The 18574-nt window shown below is 37.8% G+C and overlaps 1 protein-coding gene across 1 annotated transcript in view; it reads right to left on the reverse strand.

The window, feature by feature from the left end:
* The window catches only part of GMCL1 (germ cell-less 1, spermatogenesis associated), a 63550-nt gene that overhangs the window by 8199 nt on the left and 36777 nt on the right, over nucleotides 1-18574 (reverse strand). Inside the window, exons 10-13 of the mRNA XM_005893592.3 lie at nucleotides 17295-17364; nucleotides 12129-12204; nucleotides 7263-7408; nucleotides 4885-4972 (exon numbers count right to left, since the gene is read on the reverse strand). Of these exons, the coding sequence (XP_005893654.1) occupies nucleotides 4885-4972; nucleotides 7263-7408; nucleotides 12129-12204; nucleotides 17295-17364 (380 nt within the window). The remainder of the gene's footprint in view (nucleotides 1-4884; nucleotides 4973-7262; nucleotides 7409-12128; nucleotides 12205-17294; nucleotides 17365-18574) is intronic.

The raw sequence follows: 18574 nt of genomic DNA on the forward strand, positions 1-18574 counted from the left end.
ACCACTAGACCCTTCAGGTATGACCTAAATCAAATCCCTTACGATTATACAGTGGAAGTGAGAAATAGATTTAAGGGACTAGATCTGATAGATAGAGTGCTTGATGAACTATGGACGGAGGTTCGTGACATTGTACAGGAGACGGGGATCAAGATCATCCCCATGGAAAAGAAATGCAAAAAAGCAAAATGGCTGTGTGGGGAGGCCTTACAAATAGCTGTGAAAAGAAGAGAAGCGAAAGGCAAAGGAGAAAAGGAAAGATACAAGCATCTGAATGCAGAGCTGCAAAGAATAGCAAGGAGAGATAAGAAAGCCTTGCTCAGAGATCAATGCAAAGAAATAGAGGAAAACAAGAGAATGGGAAAGACCAGAGATCTCTTCAAGAAAATGAGAGATACCAAGGGAACATTTCATGCAAAGATGGGCTTGATAAAAGACAGAAATGGTATGGACCTAACAGAAGCAGAAGATATTAAGAAGAGGTGGCAAGAATACACAGAAAAACTACAAAAAAGATCTTCACGACCAAGATAATCATGATGGTGTGATCACTCACCTAGAGCCAGACATCCTGGAATGTGAAATCAAGTGGGCCTTAGAAAGCATCCCTATGAACAAAGCTAGTGGAGGTGATGGAATTCCAGTTGAGCTATTTCAAATCCTGAAAGATGCTGCACTCAATATGCCAGCAAATTTGGAAGACTCAGCAGTGGCCCCAGGACTGGAAAAGGTCAGTTTTCATTACAATCCCAAAGAAAGGCAATGCCAAAGAGTGCTCAAACTACCGCACAATTGCACTCATCTCACATGCTAGTAAAGTAATGCTCAAAATTCTCTAAGCCAGGCTTCAGTGATATGTGAACCGTGAACTTCCAGATGTTCAAGCTGGTTTTAGAAAAGGCAGAGGAACCAGAGACCAAATTGCCAACATCCGCTGGATCATCGAAAAAGCAAGAGAGTTCCAGAAAAACATCTATTTCTGCTTTATGGACTATGCCAAAGCCTTTGACTGTGTGGATCACAATAAACTGTGGAAAATTCTGAAAGAGATGGAAATACCAGACCACCTGACCTGCCTCCTAAGAAACCTATATGCAGGTCAGGAAGCAACAGTTAGAACTGGACATGGAACAACAGACTGGTTCCAAAAGGAAAAGGAGTTCGTCAAGGCTGTATATTGTCACCCTGTTTATTTAACTTATATGCAGAGTACATCATGAGAAAAGCTGGACTGGAAGAAGCACAAGCTAGAATCAAGATTGCCGGGAGAAATATCAATCACCTCAGGTATGGAGATGACACCACCCATATGGCAGAAAGTGAAGAGGAACTAAAAAGCCTCTTGATGAAAGTGGAAGAGAGTGAAAAAGTTGGCTTAAAGCTCAACATTCAGAAAACGAAGATCATGGCATCCGGTCCCATCACTTCATGGGAAATACATGGGGAAACAGAGGAAACAGTGTCAGACTTGATTTTTTTGGGCTCCAAAATAACTGCAGATGGTGATGCAGCCATGAAATTAAAAGACGCTTACTCCTTGGAAGGAAAGTTATGACTAACCTAGATAGCATATTCAAAAGCAGAGACATTACTTTGCCAACAAAGGTCCGTCTAGTCAAGGCTATAGTTTTTCCAGTGGTCATGTATGGATGTGAGAGTTGGACATCACTCATTCAAGAAATGCAAATCAAAACTACAATTGGTTATCACCTCACACTGGTTAGAATGGCCGACATCAAACAATAAATACTAGAGAGGGTGTGGAGAAAAGGGAACCCTTTTGCACTGTTGGTGGGAATGTAAATTGATACAGCCACGATGGAAGACAGTATGAAGATTCCTCAAAAAACTACCATATGAACCAGCAATCCCAGTACTTGGCATATCCCTGAGGAAATGAAAACTGAAAAAGGCACATATACCTTAATGTTCACTGAAGCACTATATATGATAGCTAGGATATGAAAGCAACCTAGATGTCCATCATCAGATGAATGGATAAAGAAATTGTGGTACATACATACAATGGAATATTATTCATAAAAGGAATGCATTTGAGTCAGTTCTAAAATGTGGTGGATGAACCTAGAGCCTATTATACAGAAGGAAGTAAGTCAGAAAGAGAAATATCATGTATTAACCCATATATATGGAGAAAGATGGTACTGAGGAACCTATTTACAGGGCAACAATGGAGATGCAGACTTATGGACACGGGCAGCGGGGGAAGAAGGAGAGGGTGGGACAAATGGAGAGAGTAACATGGAAGCACAAACACGACCATGTGTAAAATAGACAGCCAATGGAAATTAGCTGTATGACTCAGGGAACTCAAACCTGGACTCTGTAACAACCTAGAGGGGTAGGTAGGGGTGGGAGGGAGGTTAAAGAGGGAGGAGACAGATGCATACCTATGGCTGTCTCATCCTGATGTATGGCAGAGGCCAACAATATTGTGAAGCAATTTTCCTTCAATTAAAAATAATTAAAAAAAAAAAAAGACAAACTACAGGACAAAAAAAAATGATGTTGCACATATACATTTATTGACAAGAAAAGCTACATACAGCAAAGTGGGAAAAAAGCAGGTTACAAAGTAGTTTAACTATAAGATAAAATTCTGGAAAAAGAATATAGGAGATGAAAAAAGTGTCATCTCTCAGCGAACCATATATGATTTTTTCCTGTTTATTTTTATTTTCTATTTTTCTATAACAAATCTCCATAAGCTACATAAAATACATATATGCAACTCCCATAGCTCTCTACAGATCTCGGAAAAAGTCCAAACTCAATCCATAGCCCATCATGCCCTGCTCTACTCCTGATCTCATTCTCTTTCAAACCTCTCAGTTCCTTGAAGGACCCATATGCTCCCTGGGCTCCATCTGAGGATTGGTTCAGGTATCCATTCACTTTTCAACTTGTCCAGAAGAGGCTTTCCGGAGCTGTCCCTCACCACTTCCCAACCCCCGAAGGTTAGAGATATCTCCCCTCAATGTTAGTCTTTGAGCCCATCTCTCTTGTGCTACTCAGCTTTATAACATAAGCCTCTCTTCATTTCCTCCACTTCTAGCATAAAATCTAGCATGTAACAGGGACACAAATGTTTGTTGAATGAGCAAATCAAGGAACACTAGGAATACAAGTATCTTGGCCTGGTGATTTTTAATTAAGTCTCTGGCTGCTTTCGTCCAGGACAGTGTTTTTTTAAGGAAGTTCTAAGTTGAAGGCAAAGACAGACAAATGTTCATGCAGCTCCAGAGGGTGTGAGAGAGACCAGTAGAGAATTTTAGTGGAGGCAGATTTGAACTTATTATGTATCTGCCTTGTTATTTCCCACCTCACATGACAGAGTCAGCTTTTCATCCCTAAGAGTTCTAACAGTGGTTAAGACCCTCCATAAGAATGCTGTTAAAGAAGTTCTCATACAAGGCAGGGAGGTCAGATCTATCACTTCCAAGGCTGCTCCATGCAGTGCTAAATTCTGATATTCTATGATAGGCTCTTCAGTCTGAGGAAAACTGCTAACTTCTTTGTGTGTGTGTTTTGCTTTTTATTTTCTATTTTTTTCTTTCAAAACTGCTAACTTCTAATAATTTATGTAAACTATAGACTCTTGATGGAGAAGGCAATGGCACCCCACTCCAGTACTCTTGCCTGGAAAATTCCATGGACGGAGGAGCCTGGTAGGCTACAGTCCATGGGGTCGCTAAGAGTCGGACACGACTGAGCAACTTCACTTTCACTTTTCACTTTCATGCATTGGAGAAGGAAATGGCAACCCACTCCAGTGTTCTTGCCTGGAGAATCCCAGGGACGGGGGAGCCTGGTAGGCTACCATCTATGGGGTCACAGAGTCGGACATGACTGAAGTGACTTAGCATAGCATAGCATAGCATAGACTCTTGAGAGTCCCTTGGACTGCAAGGAGATCCAACCAGTCCATTCTGAAGGAGATCAGCCCTGGGATTTCTTTGGAAGGAATGATGCTAAAGCTGAAACTCCAGTACTTTGGCCACCTCAGGTGAAGAGTTGACTCATTGGAAAAAGACTCTGATGCCGGGAGGGATTGGGGGCGGGAGGAGAAGGGGACAACAGAGGATGAGATGGCTGGATGGCATCACTGACTCGATGGACGTGAGTCTCAGTGAACTCTGGGAGTTGGTGATGGACAGGGAGGCCTGGCGTGCTGCGATTCATGGGGTCACAAAGAGTCAGACACGACTGAGCAACTGATCTGATGTGATAGGCTCCAAACCCTTTATAAACACAGTATATCCTTTGAAATGATGGTTAGCTGTACTAGAAACAAACTTCCTTGATTTTTAACAGCTCTCATTTTATTTTTTGAAACTGGTTTCCTTTGGCATCATGACATTTTGAAACTTATACACGCATGTGATTTATGAAGAAACAAAAGGTCTCAGATAATTTCAGGAACACTGTAGATGTCTGTCATTTTAGAAACCGACTATGCTAGCAGATTAGGTTCTCTTAATATTCAGATCTATGGAAACTTAGCGGATTGTTTTTAAGGTCTCTCTTATTAATGTATAAATAAATGCAATAATGAACACAATGGAGAAAACAATTAAGAGTCATAACTTTTTGAAGATCATGTCCAGGATGAATAATTATTTCCATACTGTCAACTTTTCCCTGCCCCTCCAATCAAATTGTGTTTCCTTCTTTTTTGTCTTAGTGACACTTCTGCTAGAATGGAGTAAACTTTGAATGAGTAAACATGGCACTTCCATCTTTACCTTCAAAAAACTCTCAAACCAATCTTTAAGTCAAATATTAAAATCCTACGAATTTTCAAAAAGGAGTCAAAAGACAAATACTACAATAAAAATTTAACAGAAAAGTAATCAGACATACCTGGTCCTTTTCAAGTGTAAGTATCTGATAGCCAGTTGTTCTACTGCATATTAGTTTTCCACTGCTATCAAAAGAGGCCAAACGTAATCTAGAATACACACACAAGCACAAAAATAAATAATGATTTTTTAAAGCACACATTAAATAAGCCCTACCTTACTTTAATTTCTACTTTTTTCTTCCATATTCTTTTACTTTAAAATTTTTATTTATTTATTCTCTAGAAGTGTTTTATTTGATAATACTTTGCAAAGTTTTTCCAAACTATAACTGATTCTGTTTATATTTTTAAGCTTGTGCTATTATATACATCTGGGATATAAAAATAATTTATGTTATGCCTTTTTATTGTGATAAAATATACATAAAACTTACCATTTTAAACAAGTTTAAGTGTATAGTTCTTTACACCAAAGACATTTCACACTGTTCTGTTTTAGTCAATACCACCACTCATTGGAAAAGACTCTGATGCTGGGAGGGACTGGGGGCAGGAGAAGGGGACAACAGAGGATGAGATGGCTGGATGGCATCACTGACTCGATGGACATGAGTCTCAGTGAACTTTGGGAGTTGGTGAGGAACAGGGAAGCCTGGCATGCTGCGATTCCTGGGGTCGCAAAGAGTCGGACACGACTGAGCGACTGAACTGAACTGAACCATCCATCCATAATCTTCACTTCTTCCCTAAATTAAACTCTGTACCCAGTTACATGAATTTCCCGTTTCTACCTCAGCCCCTGACAATCACCATCCTATTTCCTGTCTCTATAAACTTGTCTACTCTATGTACCTCATGTAAGTGGAATCACACAGCACATGAACTTTTGTAACTGGCTTATTTCACTTAGCATAGTGTCTTCAAGGTTCATGTTACAGCACATGTGAAAATTTCCCTCCACTTTCAGGCTGAATAATATTGTTTTAGGTATATGCCATGTTTTATCTGTCCATCTGTTGACACTTGGGTTACATCCACCTTTTGACTACTGTGAATAATGTTGCTATGTATACAAATATGTTTGAGTCCTTGGTTTCAATTCTCTGGGGGTAAATAACCAGAAGAGGAATCGCTGGGTGATATGGTAATTGTTTAATTTTTTGAGGAAATGCCATACCATTTTCTACAGAGTATGCACCATTTTAAAATTCCTAAATTTATCCACATCTTCACCAACACTTTTGTTTTTGATATTAGCCATCCTAACAGGTGTGAGGTGATGTCTCACTGTGGTTTTGATCTGCATTTTCCTAATGATTAGTGATGCTGAGCATCTTTTCATGTGCTTATTGGTCATTTGTACATTTTCTTTGGAGAAATATTTATTTAAGTTCTTTGCTCAATTTTCAATCAGTTTTTTGTTGTTGTTATGGAATTTAGATGTTCTCTATGTATTCCAGATATTAATTCATCAGATATATGGTTAACAAATATTTTTTTCCTATTCCACGGGTTACCTTTTCACGTTGTTAAGTGTCCTTTGACACATGATTTAATTTTGATAAGTTCAACATTTTTTTTTTTTTGGTTATTGTTGCCTGTGTTTTGGTATCATATTGAAGAAATCACTGTCAAATTTAGTATCAAAAAGCTTTCTTCCTGTTTTTTTCCAAGAGTTATTTTATTGTTTTGGCTCCTATGTTTAGGTCTTTGATTCATTTTGAGTTAATTTTTGTGCATGGTGTAACTTAAATATGACTTCCCAGGTGGGACAGTGGTAAAGAATCTGCCTGCCAATGCAGGAGATAAGAGTTTGATCCTTGGTATGGGAAGATCGCCTAGAGAAGCAAATGGCAAGCCACTCCAGTATTCTTGCCTGGAAAATTCCACAGACAGAGGAGCCTTGCCGGCTACAATCTGTGGGGCCACAAAGAGTCTGACATGTCTGAGCATACACACACACAAGGTAGACATGAATCCAGGACTTTAAAATAATCTGTTCAATAAGCTATTTTCTAATTTGCCAGCATCCTCTCCAGAAAAATATTGCCAGCTCAACTATCAGGCAAAGTTGAACATCTGAAATCCTACAGAAAGTTAAGGATAGTATGAGACATGTTTTCCTATACAAGTACCTTGTTATATTTCCAGTTTGGACCTTTTTGGATTAGCAGCAAGGCAATAGCTTTAAGCCCAGTATCAACCCTATACCATTTATATTTTAGCACATTCTTTCTTCCTGATACATGAGATCTAGGGTTTATACTTTTGACTATTAATACACTTTATAAGAACAGAGCCTTATCATTGCCTTCCCGTTTCATTGTACATTGTATCTTACCAAAGTTCTACCACTGTTGGTATAAATTATGGTTTTATTTCATTTTTATAGTTCTTCTGGAGTGAGGAAGAGTGAGGTGGTAAAACTTCATCCTACCTAAATGCTATGCTCCTTCGAGGCTGTAAACTGACAGATCCACTACATGGCTGATTCAGTGTATTGCGTTTGAAAATGATGTATCGATTGGTGTAAGTTACAAGCAGGTCAAAGCCAAAGTTAAAACCTGTCCACCGCCAGCAGTACTGAAATACAAAAGAGAAAGATTTACTTCATTTTATCATATTAGCAAGTCAAAAATTAAAAGATCAAAATGTCTTTTCTTTTTTAAATTCATTTCAAATATTCCTGTATCATGGTTTCCTAATTTTGTCAGTGCCTTAAGACTTACCACACAGAATACATATAAAAGGTTTGCTACACAGACATGGTGTACATCAAAGCCAGCAAAAGCAGCCTTTATGATCATTATTCCTTAAGGTACTTTCAATATTGTCTCTTTATGATCTATTTCATCAACTCTCCACACTGTAATTTTATCATAACTAATATGGCTTTTTACTACAATTCTAAGGAGGTGTATAGGTTCGGAAACTAGGAGTCTAGATAAAGGTAGTAAGAATCCATTAAAATTTCTCCTGCTTTAAAAATACCTTAATAAAAATACCTTATTTATACTCTGAAATACCTTAAGTGATACCTTGTGTGATCTCTCTTACATGTAAAATCTAAAAAAAAAAAAAAATATATGTACAGTTACAGAGAACAGCTGGGTAGTTGCCAGAGGCAAGGGGTAGGGAGTAGGAGAAATGAATGAACACTGTTTTTTTTAAAAAAAAAGTTTAAATTAAATTTAAAAAATACTCTAAACTAACCAACAGAATCACCAACTGAGTTTTTTTAAATACCATCATGAGGGACTTCCCTAGTGGCTCAGTGGTAAAGAATCACCTGCCAATGCAGGAGGGACAGGTTTAGATCCCTGACCCAGGAAGATCCCACGTGCTGTGGAGCAACTAAGCTTGTGCGCCACAACTATTAAGCCTGTGCTCTAGAACCCGGGAACTGTAACCACTCAGTCCACGCGCCCTTAGAGCCTGTGCTCTGCAACAAGAGAAGCCACCGCAATGAGAAGCCCATGCACCACAACCAGAGAAAAAGCCCACAGAGCAACAAAGACCCCAGTGTAGCCAAAAAATAAATAAATAAAACCATCATGAGGCTCACAAGTTTGTTTATTCTATCAACTAATAGTTAACAAGACACTATTAAGTAAAGTGGCATGCTACAATGAAGTTGAAGTTAGGGCTTTGAGTGCTTGGTTGACACTATGAATTACAACATTAAACCAATAGTTCATTGATTATTTATTGAGCACATATTTTGTGCCAGGTACTACCCTAGGCATTGAAGAAATGGCAGTAAATAAGTTTAAGCCCTAGTAAACGTATATTTTAATACATGTATGTTTGTGTGGAGGAGGACAGAATGTAATTCCAGGAGAGAGTGACAGGGCAGAGGATAGGGGCTGGCAGCTGGGGAGCCTACTGGTTCAGGCAGGTGGTCAGGTAATGTCTAAGGAGATGCTACATGACTAGAGCCCTGAGTCAACTAAGGAGCGGACCAGTTAGCTATCTGGGAAAAAGTGACTTAGACAAAGGGAACAACGAGTCCAAAACTCTGGAAGGAAAAACATGCTTGGCATATCTGAAGAACAGCAAAAAGGGCTATGTGGCTAGGGCAATAACTGAGGGGGATAGAAGCTGGAGATGAGTTCAGACAGCCAGTCAGGGGCCAGAGAATATAGGGTCCAGTGTCCATAGTAGAGAAGAGTTTGGATTTCTTCTAAGTGTGATAAAAGTCTAATGGAAAATTTTAGAGGAGATAACATGATCTAACTTGCATTTTAAAAAGATGATTTTGGCTGTTGTGTGGAAAACAGAATGTACAACAAGAGTAAAAACAGGGAGAGCAGTTATGAAGCTCCAATACAGTTCAGGCAAGGGTAATGGTGACTTGGATTTGGGTCACAGTAGAAGACAGGGCAAGTATATTTTGAAGCTATATATTTAAAGGAACTTCTTACAGACAACAGGTGTGGAATGAAAGAAGAATCCAAAGTTTGGAGCCTATACAATGAATGAACAAAGGGGCTATTTATGGGTTGGAGAATACTTGGGAAGGAGGAGTCTGGGAATGAAAATCAGAGTTTAACTGGGCCCATTCTATCTGAGATGCTCTTAGGATTCTAAGAAAGATGTCATGTAAGAAACTGGATACAGGAGTTAGAAATTGGTGTTAAGTCATAGGACTAGAGATCACTTAGTAGCCAGCCAAAGAGCAAAGACAAGGAAGAAGTCCAAGTACTGATCCTCCAGTCATATCAATATGTATTGAGAAAGAGATGGATCTAGCAAAGACTTAGAGGAAGCAGCCAATTAAGTAGAAAGAAAACCAGCACAGTGTGCTCTCCTGGAAGTCACAGAGAAAATCTCCAAGGAGTGAGTGAGCAGATGGGTCACGCTGCCAAGAACTTTCAGAAGACTAAAAACTACTTGATTTGGTAATGCAGGAATCAGTGGTGATAGTGGCATGGCAGTTTCACTTGAGTTTATTGGAGTAAATGAATTGGAATGGAGACAGGCAACTTTTTTCAATGAGTTTTGCTTAAAAATGGTACAGGGAAATGAAGTGGGAGCTAGAGTGGAATGTGGGTCAGGGAATGATTTAAGATGGGTGATGCTGTAGCATGTTATATGCTAAATCAGAATGATCCAGAAGAGAAAACTGACGATGCAAGAGAGGGAGGTGATGACTGTATGAACAAACCTTCTGAATATGTGAGAAGGGATGGGGTCGTTACAGGAGAAGGGGATGGATTAGGACAGAAACAGACAGTTCATCCATTCTGATAAAAGTACAATACATGGCTAAGATGCAGGTAGACTGGTAGTATTGTTGGTAGAAGATGCACAGATTCTCTTCCTATTGCCTTTACTTTCTGAATAAAGAAAGAAGGAACGCCACTGGATAAGAATAAGGGTGGCAGCACTGCCCTTGAGAAGGTATGAGAGTTACTCCAAGTGTGGGAGGATAAGTTCACTAGGGAGACGCAAGGATCACACAGCATTAAAGACCTGCTTGAAGTTTACATTTACAAACAAAACCTGCTGGGGCATATTTGGTGTTTTTCCTTAGTTGAATCCATTTGTATGGAAGCAGGCATGGAAAGCAGGGGTTTCCCTGGCAGCTCAGTGGGAAAGAATCAGCCACTCCAATATTCTTGCCTGGGAAATCCCATGGATAGAAGAACTTAGCAGGCTATAGTCCATGGGGTCTCAAATGAGTCAGACATGACTTAGCGACTAAACAACAATAACTGGCATGGAAAGCATGGAAAGGAGGGATTTAACAAGAACTGAGGACTAGCCAGGTGAATTTGACAGAGTGAAAAAAGGAAAAGAGAAATTAAGAGTATAAGCCAGGGACCAATTTCAAGACGTAACAAAATTTAAGTCAAGTAAAGAAAGAAGTAGGGATGTGGTGAGAAGATAAAGGGAAAAAGTAAGAGCAATGTAATGTACATTCCAGTGGGGTTAGAAAGATGTTGGGAGGTCAAATAGGAGAGGGAGAGCGCTACAAAGACACATTCTGCAAACAGTGTGCTTAAAATAGAGATTTTGAAGGGGGTGTATGAATCAGGCATACAAAAATGGAGGAAATGCTTACAGGAAATGGGTACCTGAGATAGAGTGGCGCACAAGATCACAGAGGGAAGGAAGGTTCAGGAAAAGATACTAAAACCACTGAGACTGCTAAGAAGAGTAGGGAGAAAGCAAACCAGTGAGCCCAGGGAGTGATGGCCATAGTCAGAGTAGTGAGTGGTGAAGAAGTATGCTTGTCAAAGGAGATATCATTCAACTATGACGAGGGTGGAACAAGGTCTGGGAGCGGCAACTAGGATGACTAAGGAATAAAGACGCTATTTCTCATTCATATTCTGATCATTTATCACAACTGTTAACACAAACATAAAATAATAAATCTTTAAAAACTTAAAATGAGGGAAAATCTGGGAGAAAAATAACCAAATTGTTATCTAAATTAGGCTGGCAATCTGTTTCACATATGATAATATACATCTCCAGTCCAGGTTTGATGCATGAGACAGGGTGCTCAGGGCTTGTGCACTGGGATGACCCTGAGGATGGGATGGGGAGGGAGGTGGGAGGGGGTGGTTAAGGATGGGGAACACATAGAAATAAAAAGTTTAAAAAATAATAAAAAAAGAAAAACAAAAAAATTAGGCTTTTTTTTTTTTAAGATAAAAATTACAATTAGGGTAGAGTTTTTTTAAAAATGTAATTCATGTCTCCTTAATGGCTGTAAAATCAATTAATGAGTCACACTCATTTTTAAAAATAAATTAAGTAGAAACAAAGCTTGGGACACAGCAGCTGTAAGCACCGTTTTGTGATACTTTTGTTTCCCTTGTAAGAATTTGCACTGGGTGGTAATGAAAAACAATTCTTAATGTGGATGGCAAGCAAATCAAAAGGCTTGAATGTCTTTCATCTAGGGTTGTAACTATAAAACAGAATCACTCTTAAGACTATGTAATGGCTCTCATTAAAGATATTAAGATATTAATAGGATTAACTTATTTATCTTAATTTCTGGATTACTAAGGGATCTTCTCATATCTCTTATCTAGACTCCAGAGGTTGAACAGTCTCATGAAAAGCTGACAAATTAGTCACCACTGAGCATGTAACTCCTTGCCCAGGAGATCATACTACAGAAACTAAAACACAAAAAAATGCTCTTCTGAGCATTTATGACTATGTCATAATTGATCATTATGACATGATAACATGTATCTTGACCGTTACTGAAAGCATATTTTGCACTAACAGTATAACAATTTGTATAAGACTATACAATTGAGTTACAACCCATACTTACTTCACCATCTTTGGCAAGCTTTCTACCACACCTCATGCTATTTCCCTCTAGTTCTTCTTTATTAATTTCTTGAGGCCTAGAATTATACATAAAACATGAAATCTCATAGAAAATAAGCAACTAATAATTGAAAAATAATTGTGAGTTCAAATCAACAGGAAAAAATTGCTACTAGATTCAACATTTTGTGGTATGGATGAAGATTAAAATGCAGGGATTACATCTAGCCCATTACCTTTGCTAAATAAAAAAATTTTAAATCTTTAGTGTTTTACTTATTGCTTTGACTTCTAGAACACTTTTACAAGAGCAGAGTAAAACCAGAGAAGAGGTGGGGGAAATCTATGAGAAATTCTGCTTACTAAGAAAGAAAAATACTTAAAGTCTAACTATTAAATAAAATATATAAGATGCAACTTGGTATCATCTATTATTATTGTTTCACACACAACCCATTTTTTAAGAGCAGAAAAACCAAGTTCAGCATTTAACAGGAAACTGCTGTAGAACTTTATCAATTAATCTTTACTTGGCCCTTTAAAAACCATAATCAACTAAGAGAAACTGTTATTTCAGTATGAAATAATAAAATGACATTATTACTAGCTTAGAATTCCAAATGATAAAAGTAATATAATATATTCATTCATATATAGCATTTATTAAGTACCAAGATACTGGGGCTATCATCATCTCATAAATATACTGAAACAAATACAACAAATAAAAATTAATTAAATGTAGATAAAATAAAACATGCCCATGACATCCAAGAGCCCAGTCTAGTAGGGAGCTAGACTTAAGTAATAATATAATAATGTGGAGAGAACTAATGTTAAGAGCATGAAGAAGGCACAGGTTTATTGCCTGGGGTTAAGAGTGGGATCACCATGGAGGAAGTATTATTTGTGCCTGAGAGGGAGTTTCTTGAGGTAGAGGTCAGGGATGACCTCTACGCAGAAGGCCATTCCAGGCAGAAGAACAGCAGGTAGAAAAGGACCAGAGCATGAAAGGTTACCAAATGTCTGAAGAATGTAGTGCAGGCAGAACCTAAAACGAGTGTGAGAGATGAAGCAAAAGGCATTTGGGACAGACTGCTGAAGGGCTGCCCCTGCTGCTACATTAATATGAGTTTTAAGATGAGAGAGTTCCCATGTATTTTTTCTGTTACTTTAAAATTTTTTCTTATGAAAAATTTAAAACCTGTAAAAGTAAACAGCATAATGAGCCGATTTTTTTTTTTTTACCATCTAGGTTCAGTCATTTTGTTTTAGTTTTACTCTCAACCCACTTCTTCCCATACTCCTCCCAACTACTATTTCTGAGGCTGATCCTCCAGACACCATATCCTTTAATCTGTAAATAGTTCAGTATGTACTTCTTAAAGATAAGAACTTTCAGAAAACATTGACACAGATTTATCACACGTGAAGCAATAATCCCTAACTAAGCTCAAATGTCCCTGGTCCTATTTAAGCAGGGAAGTGAAAATATATTTCTACATAGGAAGATAATCCTGTTGGCAATGTGGAAAAGAATTTGGAAGAAGAGAACCCTGGAGGGAGACTTTACTAGATTATAACCTAGAGTCCAGGGAGTACACTGTCCTTCTCATTTTACTGGCCCTGCAGTAGCAAGAAGATGCTCAGCATGTGTGGAATAGAGTGCTTCATTAGGGGCAATACAGCCATTTACTTCTGAGGGCAAGAAAACCACTTATTCTAGCTCAGACTCTTAGGTAAGACTCTATATTATAAACTCAAAAAGGGTATACATGAGGAAAATCTTGAAAAAAAAAACAGAACATCCATCATATAAAAATTGAATATACAAAAGAAGTAGGTAGGATGGTTTATAAAATATTTCATACATTAAAAAAGTCTACACATCTGAATTCCAATAAATAATTTACTTTCATTTTTTGGAGGGATTTTTCTTATTCCTATTTCAACTATCTTACTAATTTCTGCAAAGTAAGTATGCTGTGAATGTATCTGGGAGAAGATGAGATATAAATTGTAAGTAAACAGAAACTAAGAACCCTGGATAACAATCTTGTAATCATTATCATGAGTTTATAGAACCCTTTCACAGACTGTTTAGATATAAACATACTAGGCTATTATTTTAGTAAGTTTTCTGATATATAAAAATAAATTAAGAGACTGGGGCAGGAAAAAAATTAAATGTAAAGCCCTTCTATAAACTTATAGGTGGATTGTTTCTTCATACTGCCTATACCAAGGAGCTAGTATAAAGATCAAACAATAAATGTGGAAGTACTTCTGTGAACTGCAGAGCACCACACACTGAAAGAACAGATAATATGCTTCCTCTTAAAATGAAGACAGTACAGAAACATTTTGTAGAGGGGTCATGTGCTTTTGACGAAGGCACGTATATCTAGATGAGTTCATTCACCTTAGACTCAAGTCTTCAAAAAACCTATTACATTAGTAAAATTTGACAATATTACCACAAATAAGAAAATCAGCTTTACCTATACATATATATGAAGATCATGCTTTATGAAAGCATCATTCCAAGTAACATTTCAATTAGGTTAAAAGAAAACCGTAACACTGAGACAAAACGCATAAATTATTCAATTTTACTAATAAAACAAATGACAATGCAAATGCCCCATTATACTAATTTACCAGAAAGATAAATATTTATAATACTGACAGTTAAAGAAATATAAGAATAAACGTTGATTCCATGATCTTTTCTCTAACAGCTCTTGATTTTAATATTGTTACTGTTTTTCCAACATAATGAGTCCATTTAAAAATTCATAGCAAAATCCACACACCTATCATCAATTAATCTACAATAATGGAGGCAATAATATACAAAGGGGAAAAGATAGTCTCTTCAACAAGTGGTGTTGGGAAAGCAGGACAGTTACATGTAAATCAATGAAATATGAACACTTCCTCACACTATATACCAAAAAAAAATATTTTATATACCTAAGTATAAAGACATGATAGCATAAAACTCCTAGAAAAGAACAGGGAAAACACTCTCAAATATAACCCAAGCAATATTTTTTTAGATCAGTCTCCCATGGCAAAAGAAATGAAAGCAAAAATGAACAAATGGGACCTAATCAAAGTTAAAAGCTTTTGCACAACAAAGGAAACCATAAACAAAATGAAAAGACAACTGACTGAATGGGAAAAAATACTTTCAAATGATGTGACTTTCAAGGAATGTTAATATCCAATACATACAAACAGCTCATACAACTCAAAAAGAAAATGAACAACCCAATCAAAAAGTGGGCAGAAGACTGAAATAGACAATTCTCTAAGGAAGAAATACAGACGGCCAATGGGCACGTGAAATGATGCTCAGTATCGCTAATTATTAGACAAATACAAATCAAAACTACAATGAGGTATACTCTCATACCAGTTAGAATGGCCATCATTAAAAAGACTATAAATAATAAATCTGAAGAGGGTATAGAGAAAAGGGAATTTTCCTACATTGTTAGTGGGAATGCAAACTGATGCAGCTGCTATGAAAAAATGGTGCAGAGGTTCCTTAAAAAACTAGATTAGAGACACCATATGATCCAGCAATGCCATTCCGAGGCATATATCTCAAAATGATGAAAACTCTAATTCAAAAGGATACATGCACCCTAGCACTATTTACAGTAGCCAAGACATCCAAGTAACCCAAGTGCCCATCAACAGATGATTGTCTTAGAAAGATGTGGTGTACACACACACAAATTTATAAAGTGGAATATTACTCAGCCATAAAAAAGAATGAAATAATGCCATCTGCAGCAACATGGATCTAGAGAACATTATACTATGTGAGGTAAGTCAAAGACAAATTATCATATGATACCACTTATATGTGGAATCTAAAAAATAATAAAAATGAATCTATACAAAAATACCCAACAAACTTACTTATAAAACAGAATCAGATTCACAGGCATAGAAAACAAACTTATGGTTACCAAAGGGGAAAGGGGGGGGGCAGGTAGGGATAAATTACGAGTATGAGATTAACAAACAACTATACATAAAACAGATAAGCAACAATGATTTATTATAGAACCCAGAGAACTATATTCACTATATTAGACATATTGTAATAGATTATGATGGAAAATAATTGGAATATATATATATAAATATAAAAACTGAATCTTTTGATGTACACCTAAAACTAACACAATATTATAAAATCAACTAAATTCAGTATAAAAAAATTTTTTTTTTTAAATAAAAAATGCTATGATGTACCATGGGAGCTTCCCTGGTGGCTCAGACAGTAAAGAATCTGCCTGCAATGTGAGTTCCATCTCTGGGTTGGGAAGATCCCCTGGAGAAGGGAATGGCTACCCCACTCCAGTCTTTTTGCCTGGAGAATTTCATGGACAGAGGAGCCTGGCAGGCTACAGTCCATAGTGTCACAAGGAGTCAGACACAACACACACACTGTCAGGAAGCATTTAACAGGAGGCTTCCTGTGTGCTGTTTTGGATCTGTCATGAATCCTCTGTCCCTTATTAATTCCTGAATATTTAGGAATCAAGAGGAGTTGGCAAACCGCTCCAGGGGCTGAGGAACGCATGCATTTCCTTCATTAGTTTTTCCATACGGTGATAAGTAACTATTTACAACCCTCTTCCTTTTTATGAATCATAAGGTAAAAGTGATTATTTACAACCCTCTCTCTCTGATATGGATTGCCTTATGATAATTTGTAAGTCTGGACTTTTGATTTTTATCTTTGCTGAAAATAGCTACCTCTTAAGACAGTATATATACCCACACTATGTTGAATAAAACACCTTTGCTCCATCAGAGCTTGGGTCCCCGTGTTTTTCTTTTACTCTTGCTTTCTCTCTCTCTCAGGCTAATTCTTTGGAGCGCAGAAGCCCACTGAGCTCACTTTCTTGCCCGGACTTCTAAGACCTTCTCGAGAAGGAGCACTGTGCTTTTACCCCCTCGAGAGGGTGTCCAGTGCCTACGTGAAGCAGTGCAAGCCCTGTGTCAAAGGCTTTATCAGTTTTCTGTGTAAACCAAGGAATATCAGCCTCTTACTCTCTTTTACTTTCTTATTGTCGACTCCAGACCACCAGGTTCCAGTCCATTAAAGGACCCCAACAACACACGATAACACTATACTTACCCGACCTCACTGTCTTGTTCTGCTCGGAGCATAGCCAGCCACTGCTGTTTATACACAGAAGATAGCCATTCTAAAATGTAAAAACAAATATAATAATAATAAGAAACATGGAAAAACAAAGGATTTAAAATTTTAATACGTTGATAAAATTTTTACCATATTAAAATTCAAATTTAAAATGGCAGTAAGTAAAGCTGGTAATTTATATTTTAAAACTATGCTACAACAAATTGCATTCATCTCACATGCTAGTAAAGTAATGCTCAAAATTCTCTAAGCCAGGCTTCAGCAATACGTGAATCGTGAACTTCCAGATTTCAAGCTGGTTTTAGAAAAGGCAGAGGAACCAGAGATCAAATTGCCAACATCCGCTGAATCATCGAAAAAGCAAGAGAGTTCCAAAAAAACATCTATTTCTGCTTTATTGACTATGCCAAAGCCTTTGACTGTGTGGATCACAATAAACTGTGGAAAATTCTGAAAGAGATGGGAATACCAGACCACCTGACCTGCCTCTTGAGAAACCTACATGCAGGTTAGGAAGCAACAGTTAGAACTGGCCACGGAACAACAAGATTGGTTCCAAATAGGAAAAGGAGTATGTCAAGGCTGTATATTGTCATCCTGCTTATTTAACTTATATGCAGAGTACATCATGAGAAACACTGGGCTGGAAGAAGCACAAGCTAGAATCAAGATTGCCGGGAGAAATATCAATCACATCAGATATGCAGATGACACCACCCTTATGGCAGAAAGTGAAGAGGAACTAAAAAGCCTCTTGATGAAAGTGAAAGAGGAGAGTGAAACAGTTGGCTCAAAGCTCAACATTCAGAAAATTAAGATCATGGCATCTGGTCCCATCATTTCATGGGAAATAGATGGGGAAACAGTGGAAACAGTGTCAGACTTTATTTTTGGGGGCTCAAAAATCATTGCATATGGTGATTGCAGCCATGAAATTAAGACTCTTACTCCTTGGAAGGAAAGTTATGACCAACCTAGACAGCATATTCAAAAGCAGAGACATTACTTTGCCAACAAAGGTCTGTCTAGTCAAGGCTATGGTTTTTCCAGTGGTCATGTATGGATGTGAGAGTTGGACTGTGAAGAAAGCTGAGCGCTGAAGAAGTGATGCTTTTTAACTGTGGTGCTGTAGAAGACTCTTGAGAATCCCTTGGACTGCAAGGAGATGCTGGGAGGGATTGGGGGCAGGAGGAGAAGGGGACGACAGAGGATGAGATGGCTGGATGGCATCACCAACTCTATGGACATGAGTT

This window comes from Bos mutus, chromosome 11 (assembly GCF_027580195.1).
Source record: "Bos mutus isolate GX-2022 chromosome 11, NWIPB_WYAK_1.1, whole genome shotgun sequence".
Taxonomy (NCBI): domain Eukaryota; kingdom Metazoa; phylum Chordata; class Mammalia; order Artiodactyla; family Bovidae; genus Bos; species Bos mutus.